The 17577-nt window shown below is 35.0% G+C and overlaps 1 protein-coding gene across 9 annotated transcripts in view; it reads right to left on the bottom strand.

Moving 5' to 3' along the window:
* ADGRV1 (adhesion G protein-coupled receptor V1) overlaps positions 1 to 17577 on the bottom strand; it is a 251512-nt gene that overhangs the window by 173306 nt on the left and 60629 nt on the right. For 6 of the 9 annotated variants that reach the window (XR_003570537.1, XM_027878011.1, XM_027878004.1 and 3 more), the window contains 15 exons: positions 16855 to 17099; positions 16480 to 16661; positions 14916 to 15727; positions 13419 to 13628; positions 10440 to 10570; positions 10071 to 10170; positions 8882 to 9061; positions 7200 to 7363; positions 6609 to 6702; positions 5980 to 6009; positions 3965 to 4043; positions 3209 to 3347; positions 2567 to 2708; positions 1893 to 2155; positions 685 to 860 (listed from right to left, as the gene is read on the bottom strand). Coding sequence is in view for 8 of the 9 variants with exons in the window: in XM_027878011.1 (XP_027733812.1) it covers positions 685 to 860; positions 1893 to 2155; positions 2567 to 2708; positions 3209 to 3347; positions 3965 to 4043; positions 5980 to 6009; positions 6609 to 6702; positions 7200 to 7363; positions 8882 to 9061; positions 10071 to 10170; positions 10440 to 10570; positions 13419 to 13628; positions 14916 to 15727; positions 16480 to 16661; positions 16855 to 17099 (2947 nt within the window). In the remaining variant the exon portion in view is untranslated. The remainder of the gene's footprint in view (positions 1 to 684; positions 861 to 1892; positions 2156 to 2566; positions 2709 to 3208; positions 3348 to 3964; positions 4044 to 5979; positions 6010 to 6608; positions 6703 to 7199; positions 7364 to 8881; positions 9062 to 10070; positions 10171 to 10439; positions 10571 to 13418; positions 13629 to 14915; positions 15728 to 16479; positions 16662 to 16854; positions 17100 to 17577) is intronic. The other 3 variants (XM_027877969.1, XM_027877978.1, XM_027877992.1) reach the window with 2 other exon arrangements.

Below are 17577 nucleotides of genomic sequence, written 5' to 3'. Positions count from 1 at the left end.
GGTGCTTCATTCCTCTGATCAACTTGCTGGCCTCCTCTGGACTCGCTCCAATAGGTCCATGTCCTTCCTGTGCTGGGCTCCCAGAGGTGGATGCGGCACTGCAGGTGGGGTCTCACCAGAGCAGAGCAGAGGGACGGAATCACCTCCCTCGACCCACTGCCCACACTGCTTTGGATGCAGCCCAGGACACACTTGGCTTTCTGGGTTGCAAGTGCATACTGATGGCTCATCTCCAGCCTCTCACCCACCAGCACACACAAGTCATTCTCGGCAGGGCTGTGCTTGATTTGTTGATCCCCCAGCCTGGTTTGATACTGGGGGTTGCTCTGACCCAGGTGTAGCACCTTGCACTTGGTCTGTTAAACCTCATGAGATTCCCATGGGCCCACTTCTCAAGCTTGTCCAGGTAATATAGCCCATTTGGTTCTGAAAAACAGCCCTGAGTCAGAGTGTATCTTACACAAGCTTAAAAAACTTAAATTGTAAAATTTGTGATTCCCTGGGCACTGATCTAAGGTTTGGAGCTCTTAATATGGATTACTATTAGTGAAATGTTAAGGGACTAAGGAAGTACCATTTCATGAAAAAATCCATAGAGAAATCACTTTTCTAATGATGAATAGTCCATTCTAAGTGGTTTTCTGTATAACAGTAATAGTATTTGATAGAATAAAAATTTACTACCTATTTGTCAGTGGGTAGATGCTGAAAAGCCCCAGTGGAGCCTGGTTCTGTAAAATCGTAATCATAGTTTGCACTTTTGTGCCTAGTCTGGCTCCTCCAGTGGGATTGAACAGGGTAACAATAAAGTCCTCATCCATTTCTGGTTCTCCATCCAGGATTGCAGAAATATGCAAAGTCTGACAAGAAAACGAGCACAGAAAGTTGCTGAGACTTGACAGCTAATGACGACACAACACTATTCAGACCTCGCTGCTGTTTCTGTTCATTCTATTCTCAGCTCTGGACTGCACAACAGCAGCTCTTGAAACTGCAGTGACGTAGGGACAGTTCAGGCTCAGGTTCTAAAGTCATTCTTTGCTGACCTTGCAACATTAACACAAGTATATGCAATTTTCTTTTTTTAAACTATTTTTCCATTCTCTTTATTCTTATCCTAAGAACCATATTTAGAGACTGTATTAAGAAATCTTTTACTTCCCATTTCCCACAGATCTGCTAAACTGCCCATCACTGAAGTTCCCAATGCACTTCAGGTTCAGAAATTGAAAACAAGTGTTTTCAGTAAGGTTTGTTTCAGATTCTACTCCACTAACCTGTTACTGACCCCAGCTTCACTGAAAAAATAAAATAAAATAAATTTAAATAAAATAAAGTAATATAAAATAAAGCAACCATTAAAATTCAGAAGGGTCAGGATTTCACATACTTAAGCTACCTCACTTTCTAGCTGACATTCTTGTGGGGACAGCATAGAGGCAATGAGCTTAATACTCCTAGGAAAATAAGTAGTTTTAAATTTTCATGACTTTAAAAGCTGATCACCTTTTGCCATTGCTTCAGCATACTTTGTTGAATATATAACAGAATGGGAGCTTTACTCCCACTTTAACTATTTAGACTTGCAAATTATGACTTCATGTCAAAAGTCTGTGTTTCAGCTATGTGCTAAATACATACAAATACATAAATATTATATACCCTTTATATTTTTTCACTTTTATATTTTTCACTGAATTATTACAAAGAGCAAAATATCCACAACAAAGCACCTTCAATTTTTATGCACTCTCATGACTTAGTTAGCTCCAAGAATGAAGGAAAACATCAGAAAAAAACTAATACATGGAAAAAACATGGACATTTCTGAAAGCCCCCCAAAAATTTTGAAAAAACTTCCTTCCCTTCATTGGTAAAAACTATCATATTACCTTGAATCTGACTCCCTCTTCCAGAACAATATATCCTTGAGAAGGGGTCAAATCCACTGACGGCTCTGAAGAATTAATTTCACTTACAAGAAACTGAACAGTCACAGTTCCAAATATCCCCTGAGGAGGTTCTCTAATAATATTTAATACTGCAATGCTTTCCATCAGATGGAGAGCTGTTTGCTCTCTTAGGAAGAAGTGATCACTGTTATTGAATGACAAAACTCCATGTCCATCATCATTGGCAAATATAGTAACTGTGGCTTTTGAGAAATAAATGATGGAAATATTCTTTCATTAATATAGTAAAATATAATTGTATACATATACAAATAAAAACATATATACATAAATCCATTCTTCCTTTAGTGTATAATGCTGATATTACTTGAAGAGAGTATGTAAGTATTTTGCTTTATCTAGAAAGATTTCTAGAAAAGAAGAATCTAGACTCTCTTATTAAAAAGTTCACTTTTGCACTTTTTGATTCCTTATTTTACATATTATTTTGTTAATTTTTCACATTTCACAGAGATGTTTAAGAATTTTCCAAAGGAGACTAATGATCTACCATAGCAGGGCAATGGTGTTTTCTGATTCAGAAGAATGAAGTTAAAATGACTGTCACTAAAATGACAATTCTGAAGAAGGAGAACATCAAAACTAAGTTTTACCTGTTGTGTTCTTCCCTAATTCCAGGCCCAGAGAGGGATTTGTTAGAATTAACTGGAACTTTTCAACACCTTCAGGAATATCATCATCAAAAATCGTAACAACAACTGACTTATTCCTTTCTCCATCAGCAAAAAAAAGAGTCTAGCATTGAAGCACAGAAAGCATTGAACACTTAACAGCTGTTAATACATAGAGAAATTTTAAACTAAGGCAAAGTAGAATTGTCTTAGCTAGGAAGAAAAGAAGAGGCAAGAAGAGCTGTAATATCTATGTCCCTTAGAAGCTGATTGAAATAGAAGCATAATAGTTCAGCATACTGCAGAGTGAGGACAAGCAAGAGCAATTCACTTTGAGAGTTCTGTTGTAAAAAATATTAAAACTTACATGGACTCTTATATGCTCTTGTCTAAGCAAAACTTTATTTGAAATAGATGTTTGAAAGTTTACAACGTGTCTTATATTTAAAAATGCTTCAGTACTAAAAAAGAAAGAAAGAGTAAAATAAGATGACTAATTCTATCTCATTCTATTTAGATGATAAAAGCAACTGAAACAAGCTGAAAAATTTCTGCAGAAAAAACAAGAGGACACTCTTTTGAGGAAGCTGAAGCAATGAAAATTACTAGATTTAGAATTCTTACCCTTGAGGTCACACTAAAATCCAAACCCAGCTGTGCCTCCAAATTTTGGGCATAAAAAAATACAGACACATTGCCATAAGATCCTTTGTTTCGGTATGCCATTATGGTCAGATTCCCGTGAGATTCATTAACTTCAAAACTAAAACAAAAACCAAGACAATGCTCACTGTGCATGTTCTTCAGAATAAGATGGTAGATAATAGTTATATTTTCACTTCATCTCCTCTGCTTTATAAGAAAAAGGCACCATTATAGTAGCAGCATCATCACCAATGTCTAATGCAACCTTTTTATCTTTGTTTCTTATGTAAATGGAATTAAACTATAGGATGTTGTCCTTTTCCTGCTTATTAGTGGCAGATTAAGCCTGTCTGTGGTCACAGATGCCTTCTTCCTAGCTCTTGGAAATCAGAGAAAAAGATCTGGTAGATGACAGTGTGTATGCTTACATGGATGCAGAGGCTGGAGCACTGGATGGAGGCTGCAGAAGTGATGGAAGTTCACAATACAAAAGGACAATAGTGAAAATAACTACATGGTAGCATAAGATTTCTGAGTAAACATAATGGAAATGCTTGTTTCCAGCATGGGAATTATCTTATACTTTCCAGTTCTACTGAACGGAATGATGTGTTGCCATTTCAAATATGGGACCCTATTGTTAAGAGAAGTTCTACTGTTAACTGAAAATTAAAATTATCGAGCAACTCCAATCATTAACTGACACAGGGAGTTCTTTAAAGAGACAAGACTTACTTGGTACTTTCCCATTCAACTACTCCGCTTACTCCATCATTAGCATCAATAATAATTTGAGAAGCTAAACCTTCCACATCTAAAATGGAAAACAGAAGGACAAATATGAAAGAATAATAAAGTCCATTTTCATTATTTTCAAGCATAACAGAAGAATTTCTTTATTTCTCTACTAATTTTATAGAAGAACTGTGGATGACAAAAAGGTCATGGGCAAGATAATTTGGAAAAGCTTAAAGAAAATCTATTTTTAGGACCTTACCATTAGAATTGCAAGACAATGCCCTGAATTACAACTGTTACATTTGATAATGCTTAGGAAAAAAGGACTAAAGAAAATTTAGAATAAAACCCCACAGCATAGAAAAATTAGAAAATTCCAGAAGCAAGATTTATCAAGGAATCTTAATTCATCTTCATTATGTATTTTTAATATGATGACATTTAATGTTTTGCAGACTACACCATTCTGAGAATGTAAGGGAAAATGAGTAAGAAAGAATAATAAATGATCCAGTATTTCATCTCCTGTTCATGTTTCAGTGCCTGATCATAAACCTTAAACCTCAGATTCTGCTACAAATACAGAATTATTAATTTCCTTATAGGTAGTTTATGCACCGTAACATTCTATTACTTTGTAAAAACATATGTATCTTCATAGTAACCCTGAAAGATGATTTCATGTATTGCCCTGTGAAAATACTGAAAAATAGATTGATGCCAGAAATGTCCACCACTTTCAGGGACCAGGACCTGATAGTCAGAACTCGACTGTTCATAAACTTGACTTTCAATATAGTACCTTAATTTGTTCAAACAGCATCACATGATTACCTCAATTTACATCAATTTGATTTTAATAAGACTTAAAAAGAAATGAAGAATGACGATTTCTACAAAACAAATCAGCTCCACTGCTCCACTATTTTTAGATCCATTTGAAAGATTTCTATTAAATCACATAAACCTAAATAAAATGTCACTGTCACAAATCCAAACCTCACACTATGAGGTAATGATTAACATCACCAACAGCTGCAACACCTCTATATATCAGAAATCTTACTGAAGTTTAGATATCTATAGGGAGTGTCAGTGAATACAGACCCTTCATCTTCACTCCTAAACTGCTTTTTCTTTTTGTGTTACAGTCTGATCAGCTCACCCAAGATCTGTAATACCTCACTTTCAACAGCAGACCTCTTCTTTCATGGTTGACATGCTTCCCTTTCCCTGATGCCCCCCTGCCACTCCTACTCAAGCTAGAGTCTTTCTTCTATCCAATAAGTTTATTTGTTTTTCTTTCATCATTCCCCAGTGTTGAACATTTTCCCATTTCTTAATTCCTTGACTTTTGTATTAGTCAGGCTTTTTCTTTCACCTTTTCTAGAAGATGGGAGAAAGAGGAGCGTGATGAAAACATAACAGTCTTTATGTTTCCTGTTTCTGCTCCATATCTGTGAAGCCTCATATCAGAAACAGTGGTTACTTAAGTTCCATGTGTTTAACTGTACATCACAGACACCCCAGACCTACACCACATATTGCATCCACATGGCCATGACTGGAACAGCGTATACAATATATTCCAGATGTGTAGAATTGACTGCACATGCCAGTATCATGTGCAGGACACCAATTTTTTAATATAAGAGACCTAGACTTATGTTAAATATTTTCTGTGGCGTATGGCATTGTTGTATGTCCTAAAGAAATGCACTGCATCAACAAGGTCCTCAATTATGATAATTGATAATCCTCAATTACGACAAAGAAAAATACACCCATAGAAAGAACAAGATTAGAAAATAGTCTGATAACAGAACTCATTGTGACATTTTATAGTAAGGACAAGTTTTTGCCTTATGGATTAAAACTATCATCCTAAGTACAGAACAATCTAGTTCAGAAAATCCTCTGTATTTTAATGTTACCCTTCTTATGTTTTAAATTTTAGACTCAACTAGTCATAGCTCAGTGTCTACAAACCAACAACCAGTCTTGCAAGTTACCTTTCAGTCTGTAACGAGTTAACTCTGTCACTTCAACACGCATGCAAAGGAAAAGGGAAAAGAGTCATAGAAGATGTTAGAAATAATCAGCATAATTAGTCTCTAGTACCAAAGGATAACCCAACTGCCTTTAAAGCCAGTGGCAGCTCTGTTACCGAATTCAGAAGAAGAATGAGAATATAATTAAGCAAACAATAAGTTCACTGGAAGAGGAGCAAAACCATAGAATATAACTCCTAAAAGTAAATCTGATAAAGAGCAATAAAAAGCTGCTTTTGAAAGAGTGAGCACAGGAGCCACATGAAAGAATTTATTTCCAGTATGTTTTTGGAAATTAAAATCCCATTAACTGACTGCCAATGCAACTTTTGAGATAACTATGCTGTCCAAATGCTAATTACTAACTAACTCCTCTATGAAAATTTCCTTATAGATTTTGCAGGGCTTTAAAAAGTAAGTAGTCAGTGTAATAATGACTATACTTGATATTCTACAATGTTTCTTGCAGGGTACCTGGTCACATATTAGCATAGTTGGCAAGTAAGTGGAATAATGAGAACATGCCAGAGTAATATAATATGATTGCAACTGATATAAAAATAAACATAATTCTGTATAAGTTGTTTTACCCAGCCTAGGTAGGGAAGAAGTTGAATGGTTCATTATAAGTTCCACTGAAGTCAAATTAACCAGGAAGAACTCTTGCACTTCTGGTACATCATCCTAGAAAACAAAAATCCAGTACATCCTCTTTTCATTTTCTTTAAGAAACTGTAACAGAAGTTGCCAAAAAGCAACACACTAGAAGTTTCTACCATTATGGCAATGTTTTCTTGCAACATTTTTATATAAAATGTACAATCTTGAATGAATTATAAAGTAAGACATTTTATTTCATGGAAAAGACCACGTTGACACTGAACTAGACATGTGAATAAATTTCTGCCCAATTTTAAAGGCATACATTTCAACCTGTAGCAAGCGAAGAATTACGGTGGTCTGAATATCAGACAATAAAGTCTTAATGAGAGAGTTTAAATTCATTTAACTGTAAGTAGTACTGTTCTCTGTTATTATTTATCCTTACATGATTTTACCATTAAAACACAGGCTCTCTAAATTACAATAAAATCTATAGCTTTAAGTAATACCTAGGTTGCAAGCTTCAGGTTCCACAGTTTTCCTTTTCTGTGTATAGAGTGAGAGGGTATAGAATTTACCTCTAGAATAGTAACACTTATGGCAGCTGATGTTTCTCCTTCTTCCAAAATCAGTGAGTCAGAAACAGCTACATAATCAGCTCCTGGTTCAGCCAAGGTCCCCTCTGTCTGATTACTTAAGGTGACCAATCCTGGAACTGTGGCATATGTAACATTGATAGCACCTGTTTAAAATATGACCAAAAAAACCCAACTGTTCTCAGTTTTTACATAACGCTCATCAGAATAGAAAAAGAAAGGAAATAAAATGCTCCTTGACAAAATGAAAAGTCTAACTGCAAACCAAAAGGATTAAAAGAGTAATCTGGAGCCAACAGAATTTTGTTACTGCTTTTAACATGCTTTCAGGCCAGCCTTTGATGATGTGTTCAACACCACAGGGCTTGGAAAGAATTAGGACCAAATATATTCAGGCATTTGAGGTGCTGTGGACTGAAAATATTACATTGCTGAAGTATTACCTGGGACTTCTAATGCATTATTAATATCAGGTTCAGTGCCAAGAGAAGTAGAATGTTTCAGGAACAACTGGTATCTAAGAAAGGCTCTAAAGGCAGTGCAAAATCTAGTTTTCTTCCCAAAAAGACTGACAAAGACTTCAATAAAGGGAGGCAACACTGATATATTTCACTAAGAGGACAAATTCGACATAATTTATTTTTTTTAATAAATAAGCCACATCTCACTAACCTGTCAGAGTAAGTTAAGTTGTAAATTTAAAGAAAGTGATTCTGGAGATAAAACAACAGATGAAATTCAAAGCTAGCCTTTATGAAATATTTAACGCAAGGTATAAAAGAATCTCAGTATTAACAAATAAGGATGACTTTTAATTAAGAGATTTTACATTTACTATATACACTTAGAATAAAGTATTTGTTTCCTTAGTAGTGTTCAAAAGTTAATTTAGATACTGATTAGTATTAAAAAATAAATGGGAAAATGTGGAAATATCATTAAAATGCCTCTACAAATCTTCCGCTGTGTCCAGATCTTGAATATTTGTTTTAACTCGTCACTTCACTTCAAAACAGAAAACAGAAACTAGGAGAGATTATCAAAGATGTTTAAATATAGTCTAAAAATGTAACTAGAAAATGATTACACATTATCTCTCAATGTAACTTAAAATCCTCAGGCAAATAACACAAGTAAATATTTCTACACGCAGTACATCACTGACTTCTGGAAGTTAGTAGCACTCAATTTGATTTTAAAAGGAAAAATTGAATTAAAAAAGAATACAGACTTCTCATAAGAGAACTGAATTCAGTGGTATGAATGTAACTTTTTCCATGGGACATTCCTAAGTTGTCAACTTCTGGAAGTTTAGAGACAAAGATGTGGGAATGATCATTCCATTCAAGTTCCTTTTCTCATGCTTTTTATTTCTTCTGGATGGAGTCACACTTCAAGATAGATTTGTCAGACATAAAGGTACAATCCTAATAGCCAATTAGCTATGTTACATGTCACAACAGACCCCTTGCTGTGAAATTGAGGGCTACGGCTCCAGTTACAGCTAAAACTTAGTTTCTAAGCCTGCACTAAGGGCCTAGAAGATTTGAAAATGTCTGCTGTATCCAAGATTTTTAAAAATTTCCAACCTCCCTGTTACGGCTTGCATTTGTCTAATAATTTCAGAAACAAAACTTAACTTCTCTTGGAGCTGTTATACAAACCTAGAGATCCAAATTCTCTGTTAATAAAAAGCTGAACTGTTTTGTTTTCCTCTGGAAGTAAAACTACCCTGGATGGAGAGGCAAAATTCAATACTCCATGTGGTTCATCACTAGCTTCTACTGTCAGAACAGCTTCATATCCCTGACTATCCAAAATGGCAGCACCTGAAGAAGAAACTCCTGCAAAAGAATAAATGGACTACAGTTAATATAGCATCATGCAACTAAAGTTTTGTCTTATATTATTGCTACTATTACATCCAAATGACAGCTGGTAACAATGCAAATGACATCAAGCCAAACACATGACTGCTCACTAAAGTTTACAGATGGTGTGGAATGCATACATAATTACATTCTATAACAAATAAAAGAATTTTCAGTCACAAGAATTGTATGCATATTATGTAGAGAGTTACAAAACTGTATTAAGAAATGAGAAAAGGGGTCAGTGCTAAATATCAACTTTACTAAATTAATTCTACTGTAAAAGGAAAGAGAAAGTTTTCCTAGGAATTCATTCCAAAAGTTAAAATTATCTCAATCATTCATTAAGAAATTACTAACAGTGTTGCTTTGATGAATAATTATATTCATTGGTACTTATCCTGAAGGATTACTAAACAAATTATTAATGCAAGTTGGCAAGGCACCTAGCAGCAACACAACCTATGTCACATTAGTTTGGTTTTCAGATATTAATTCCAGTTTAACAAAAAGTATTTCAGAAGGGATGCAGTTTCATGCTTCTTCTCTTGTTATAATTTGAATGGAAGAATAAAATATCCTGACATCTTGGAATTCAGAGACAGACCAGGAAGACAGATTGACATGAAAAGATTGTTTTCAAAGACAAAAATATCCACTTATTTCACAGCACTTGTATCCAGAACGTATTAGTATGCTCAAGTTTATATTCAGTTAAAGGGAAGCAAATAAGCACTTAATTAAAGAGTAAGTTAATGAAAAATGCAAAGACACCGTGGGATACATATACACACACACACACACACACACACATATAGAAAGAAGCATCAAGGATGTTTCGATAAAATTTGAACAAAATTTGCATAGTTTATAACATTTGCAATATGTTTAGTCCTATGCTTCCAAATTGATTAATACATAAGAAAATATTACACTACTAAATGGCAGTTTCATGATATAGCAGGCTGTAGTTGTGCATTACCTTCTGTTTTGATGTTGTACAGGATGATGCGGTATTCTTCTTTTTCTTCAGGAATATAGTCATCCAGCAAGTGAACACACAATGTTGTATTCAATGTTCCCTATTAATTTTGTTGATAAAATGGTTAGTCATTAGTTTATAGAGTTCAAGCAATACCACAGTATGACAAGTACTCTGAACAAGAATAAGAAATGTAAATTTAAATTATCTAAAACTATAAACTCCCTGTAGTTTAGAACTCCTGGAGTAAAGGGGTGAGTAAATAGCCACATAAAGAAAAAAAGACTGCTAGAAAAGCACACTTGTTTCCTCAGTTAACTTCAAATTAAAATATTCTCTTGTAGCCACTAGATTTGCTTATGGACTTACCTCAGGAAAAAAGAGTATTCCAGAATAGTTTTCAAAATTTTGTTTAACATTATGTCCAACTATTTTCCACTCAACAGTAACATTTCCCAGTCCTGGGGCAGTTCGTACAACATGAAATTGTAGTTGTTCTCCTAGGAACAAATTATAAGATGCAATATTTTGGGTATCCTCTCCTACAATTCAACTATTAAAATGAAAAGCCAAAAACATCCATAACAGTTAAAATATTTTTTTTCTGAAACACTTTAATATTTTTAAGAATGAACTTCACAGTAGTTATATAACAAATTCATTTTTAACACTGAAAAAAAACCCCCACAAACCTAAACCCTTTCCTCCTGGGTTTCTCTGGTTTTAGTTCACTCTTGGAAAAAATGGTCTGATTTTGGTTCACCCTCGGAAAGGACTACCAAAATATAAGGAACCTGGTACAGATGAGTAAGTGTCATCAAAACATGCACAAAAAGAAGAGTAGCATTTGTCTGTGAACTACTCAACAGAGTAAATGCTGTATACTCAGCTATAACACAGTTTTCTAATGCAAGGAATATACAGGTTCCTAAAGTCTGCAGTGTCTTTTGACTTTACAGACTGCAAGCAGAAAAATGCTTGTGATTACCTGCAAGTCCCATTTATGTGAGTTTGAACTTAAAAATGTTATCAGTGTTAGAAAACATCCAGAAAAAAAAATTCACAATTTTAAAGTATTTAAAAGCAAAAAATTAATGTTCTATAAGTTGTAATGTATATTGTATAATAATTTATTACAATTTCTGGGATAACCAGTGTCAAATGGCAATGTGCAAGCATAATTACAGTATTTTTTCCACAGGTAGTCAGTTACTGACCCCTGTTTCTCAGTCAGATTTACCAAAATCTTTGTTATTCCTACCCAGTAAGAAATACTAATACAACTACTAATCAAGTTCTGAAGACTGAAAGTGTTATTAGGTTAATTTCACTATTCTGGTTTTTAATATTCCACCATTTAAAATTTTTCTTTCGATATCTGCATTTATCAATGAAGAAGAAGAAAATCTCCATCCATCCTCCCCTTGTTCCCCTTTTCAAGATGCTGCACTTTTTCACCTAATAAAGTCATAGCCACATGCAAGTGTTGCATGCTCTGCCTGTATTAAAACGCTACCGCTACCCTCAAAAAGGTGATAAATAATATGCACAGCATGAAAAGAATACTGATTTGCTTGACAGAAATTTTCAATAATAAATATAAAAGGCAACAATATTTGAGCTTATGTCTGAAAACTTTTGCTTTCATAACAAAAAAGATTGTTACCAAATATGAAATAAAAGCATTGAAACTATTTAAGGGCCTTAGCTCTTTCCTTTTTCTTTACCAAAGGGAACTAGTGTAGTTGTTCTTTTTTGCTATAATACAATGCACTATTCACAAGCTGAAGAAATTGAAATCAAGTAATTTCCACACAGCACTTCGAATAGCCAGCGTTTGCTAGAATGCTATGAATAATATTCAACCAGTGGAAAGTATCCCAGGTCATTGTAACCTTTGGGAATGAAACGGTTTGTATTAATTCCTTGTGCTCATTAACAGTGGCTCTTATCCCGCCAGACTGAAGCTGGCTTGGCAGGCAAATCAGAACCACTAATGTGGAGTAATAAAGGACAGAAACAGGGCACAGACTAGCATAGAATTAACACAAACCATATCTAAATAAAAACCAAAAGGCTATGGCGTCGTGGCTAAAGCAGGTTTTGTGTTTTATTCCTTTTTTCCACCATTGTTGTTAGGGGCTGGGGGAAAGAGGAAGATGCTGCCTGAAAGGAACCAGAACTCTCTCCATCTTTGGCCATGTTTTCAGTCGGACAGGCAGTGGGCAGACTACAGGTGATCTCTCTCTGTTGTTGGTTTGAACTGTTCTATTTGTTGCTACAGTTCTTGTTAATAAATTGTTATTTTTCATTTATATCTTCTCACATTTTGTCTCTCTGTACTAGTGAAAGGGTGGCTGTTCATTGAAGTCTCCACCCCAGCATTAGTCTTAAACTAAGATATGTAGTATCTTTTGATTTCAGGAAAAAAAAAAAACAGATCATGCCTTCTTGACACAGAATTCTTTTTCCAACAGAAAATACAATGCACACATTGCTGGACAGCGAATTTCTGTTTTGTTATGTTTTCCTGCCCATCAGTTTACATGCCAGAAAAATGTGAGACTTCAATACACTGAGATTCCAGCAAAGGCTGGTGAAAGCAATCACTACGAGTACTGCTACTACCCTATGCAGAACTGTATAAATCCTCAGGTCAAACACGCAACATGCTCACTCAAAGCACTAGTAGACACTAGACATCCAATCAATATTGTTCTTTCTCAAAAGCCATGACTGAGTAATGACATCAAGATTGCCACACTGCTATATGAGATGCCATAAAAAAGCATAAAGACAAATTTTAAAATAGTGGGTTATTGAGTCAGAAAGATGACAGATTTGACACTAATCTTTCTGTGGGAATATCTTCTAGATGATTTAAAGTTAAATGTGAATCAGTGACAGATGATATTTGCTTCAGACTACTAAGTGGTATATAGGACAGGAATTTCTGGAATATGGTATAAATGAAAAAGATAAGAAATACTAAAAGGAGCTTAGGTATGCTATACCAGTAGAAGAAAGACCTAATATGCAGAAAAAAAGGAAAGAACAGATGATGATATATAAAATAGTTTTGGAAATGGTGTATTTGTCCCTTCATAGATTTCATGTAAGTGTAATGCTTGCAAGAGCTAAAAATACAAAGACAATACAATAGTAATAAAAAAAAAATTAAAACAAACAAACAAACAAAAAAACACAAAAAAATGCATGCCATATATGTGGTTATTCTCTGCTTGCTGGCGTGCTCTGAACAGTGACACAATCCCTGAGTCATTATCAACAGAAAGCACAGAGATGAAAGTTATGTTAAACAGAGTGTGGTCAACACACAGGACCCACCTTCACGGCCAATAACAGACCTTCCAGCAGTCTGGAAGCTAATGATTCCTGCCACGTTGTCACTTGCCAGGATAATTAGTGTGACAGTGTCAAAACTGGGAAGAATTCTACTTCCTCCTTCAGTATGGACCAGGCTGATTATGATGCTTTCATTATCCTCTGGCTCTGGATCATCTAAAATGGTCAGTGTGACCATCTTTTTTGTTTCACCTACAAGGAGAACAACATATACACACTTATGTGTTCACCTAAAAATCACCTTTTAAAATGATGTAATCACCTCCTCTACTGGGAAATATTTAAATAATATAAAAAAGGACATGAAAAATATCTATTTACCTGTCTAGAAGTTACTGAATGTCATTATGAAGATTTATTTGTTTACTAATGAAAAGTTATATTAGGCAATGTAATTAAAAATATACTATGTAGAAATTAACAATGTAAGCATAATTTCTGAATGTATAAAATTCTTTATTTGCTTTATAAGTTCTCGGGATTTCATACATAAATTAGAAAAGGGGAACATAATGCTTGTAAAAAAAATTACCAAGCATATAAATTCTCTGATGAATGATATAGAGATGTATGTACATTCAATTTGAATATATCTACTGGACCAGAGAATGCTTTAAAGTGGGCTGTCACTGTGTTAGTTACCTGTCTTCTGGAATATCAGAGAATGGTAATGTAAATGGCAAACACAATGAATTACATATTTGATACACATGAAATAATACATATATATGATTACATATCATAAATACAATCCATTATAATTTGCAACGCAATCTTATTACTCAGTGTGTCTGCATAGCCCATTCTCATGACTATAAGAATATCAGTTTACAAGATACACACATTTTTTGCTATATTGTCTTTCCAAGTATTTTGAAAATAGTTTTACTGAACTTATAAACACTAATGTACTTACATATCAGCTTCAGAATGCACTCCTGGCAACCCCTCATTTGAGTTCAGATGATTTAGCAAACTAAATGAACACCAGAATCTTTTCTATACTCCTGTAAATTGTTTTCAAAATAACTGTTCAATCATCTTGTACTTTGAAAATATTAAATACATTGGTCATGTTGCATGGTGCTTAAGTAATGCCTGCAACAGACTTGTTCATCCTCTTTGTAATTTTTTAAAATAAACTGTTATGTTATTCTACAAAATCAATATAATCTCAGAATCAAAAAAGATATATCATTAAAAATTATTACTGTGCTGACTGAAGATTGCCAAAAGACCAGTTAGGTCCAATTCTCATTTCATTATCCTTGATATAGCAACACTTCCAGCAATACTATTCCATATTTATTTAGTAAAAATGTAATCTTTATATTACGCACTGCAATATTTCTTTAAAAACACCTAAATATTAATATTTTTCATCCATTTTTTCCTTTTAGTTTGCATGTGGTTTTGTTAGGTTCTTTCTGGTTTTCATTGTTTTTATACAACAGAAGCTATTGCAAAACCTTGCCTCACCTTCAGCAAACACCAGAATCTCACCAACACCCACAAAATCCAAGTCTGGGGTAGCAGTTCCACCAACAACACGCCATTCCACTGTCACCTGTCCCAGGCTGCCTTCTGTCCTGTCTATCATTAGCTGCACCTTGGTCTGAGGGCGTTCTTCTACTTCAATATACAGACCTTTCTCTGTTGCATTGGGACTTACGCTGTAGATCTTAAACACTCCAAAGGCATCCCCGTTCATCATTATGATAACAGTGGAAGTATTTGGCTGTCCTATAGTTGGCTGATTTTTTAAGCTGGCTGAGATGTTCATTAGTTGAACTTTCAAAAGGGATATAGTGAATTTTTCATCCAGCTCTGGCAGGCTGTCAGGGAGTATGGTAACTGTGAGGTTTGCAAACTCTTCCCCTTCTTGCATGATGGTCCATTGTCTTGTGACAGATTCATAATCACTACCAGCGATGGCCTGTGTGCTAAACAGAGTGGATGCACTGCTGATGTTTTTCTTGTAGGTCCATAATCCTGACATGTTAGTTAATGAGCTGATCTCCACTGTCAGCCAAAGGCAGAGAGGAATCTCAGAGGCACTGGAAAATGTAAAGGCTGAACACGCTTGTTCTTTTAGGCACTGAGTTGCACAGGCATACAGTGGGTCACTTGCTGCTGACACATTCACTCCAGTCTTGGATGGCTGGTCAGGAATTCCTTGTACAGGAAACTCATAATAGGTCAGGATATCCTCACCTTGCTCAATGGCAAGAGCTAAGACGTCAATCTCAGAAGTGCTGTAAAATATCTGCAGCTGACCAAACCTTCCCCCACTAAAAGACATTAAAATAAAAATGTTATGTTAGCTGGTGAAACCTGTCTAATTTTCTGTATGTTGCTTGGTTAAGAATAAAAGTGAACAAAACCAATGCACCCTTTCTGAATTGCTGAAAAGTTAGAAATAGCTAATTAAAGTGGATTTCCTTGAAGCTAGTAGCAGAATAACTGGTATATAACATTTTTTTTGGAGAGCAGGTTTGATTATTTATAGCTTGAGTAGCAGTCTATTAAAAGTAAATGTGTGCAAATATTTGTTTTGAGGAATTAACTTAGTCTTAGGACTGGCAAGGAAGAAAAAGCCTGTGCTGTCCAATTGTCAGTATTCGTCCTAGGTGCCCTCAGGAGATACCATAAAACACAAAAAAAACATGTTCCACTTTTCTTGTGTTCCACCACACAAAGGTTGATGCCCTTAGTCCTCCAATTCACATCACAGGAACGGGTTACTTTGCAGCTTTAAATGGTTTGATGATTAAACAGGTAAAATGAAACTTCGAGTATACTATGTACACTGGGTTTACACTACAAATGTGTATCACATTTTTAAGTACTTTACACAGATTTCCAATGAGTAGACCTCTAGTTCAAAATCAATGTATGTGAAATAAAAATTAATTGAGCTGACAGATCAAGAAATGGATGCAAACACTTACACAAGAGCATGACAATTGAAATTATAGCAAAAAAACCCTGAAAAAAATAAGAAAAAAATAAGAGATACAAAACCAGTAACCGTTATACAAACCTTCTCCTGACTGTTATATTTGCCAGCAAATTTCTTTCTAGTGGCTCCTGAATTTGATATGAGGATTGATGAAAGAAAACTGTGCCGTAAGGATTATCATTGGCAGGAATCACAATACTTGCCATGCTATCTAACCCGATAGCACCACCATTGGAGGCCTGAGTTAATTCTACATGGACAATCTCAAAAAGAAAAAAAAGAAAAATAAATAATGCAGCCAAACAGTTTTTGTTATTCCTAAAAATAATCGCAGTAAAGCAATATCTGAGCGTCCTGCGGCTTCTTGCAAGAACATTCTTTGTTTTGATTTGCGCACATTTCTTAAACAGGTTAAAGCTCTAATACTATTCAAGAAAGACCAATCGCTTTACTTACTTCTTCTACTTCTGGAACATCATCAGCCAAGATTTCCAACAGCAACATCTGAATGGCTTCTCCAGGGGCAAAAGTAATATTACCCTTGGCAAACTGCAAGTCCTCGTCAGCAGGATGTCCATTAATGGTGGCAGCCCAATGAACAGTAACATTACCGAGTGTCCCAGCATTGCGGATTATTGGCAGATTTAGGGTTACTGATCCAAATTCAGGCTCCTCCACAGTGCATTTGGTATTCTGGAAAACTGAAGTTCGCCATAGAGAGATGTGAGTGCATTAACAATGAAATTGAAAGTAAATATATCAGTTACTTGAGTACTTGGGTTTATTTCACTTGATTGCATTTACTTGCACAAGTAAATCACTTTTTATCAGGTTCAAATTTATAAGTAAACTTTCAATATTCATATTTTCATCTGCAGAGAAAATTATCATGAAAACTAAGCCCTCATCAAAAAAGTCTGTTCCAACACAATAATTGCTTGAGTCTAACCATGAAATGTTGTAAGCTCTTAAAATCTAATTTCATGGTTATTCCCAGCAAGGACACTCCTTACTAGCTTTCATGTCACTTACTGAAGAAATATATCAAAACAATTTAACATTGAATACATTAAGTATAAGTCACAGAATCACACAATCACAAACTGGGTCAGATTGTAAGGGACCACAGGGGTCATCTGGTCCAACATCCCTGCTCAAGCAGGGTCCTCCTAGAGCACA

Source organism: Empidonax traillii, unplaced genomic scaffold (genome assembly GCF_003031625.1).
Source record: "Empidonax traillii isolate 1590-97213 ecotype Southwest subspecies unplaced genomic scaffold, ASM303162v1 scaffold4:size3804566, whole genome shotgun sequence".
Classification (NCBI taxonomy): domain Eukaryota; kingdom Metazoa; phylum Chordata; class Aves; order Passeriformes; family Tyrannidae; genus Empidonax; species Empidonax traillii.
This window is presented reverse-complemented; position numbering and strand designations above follow the sequence as displayed.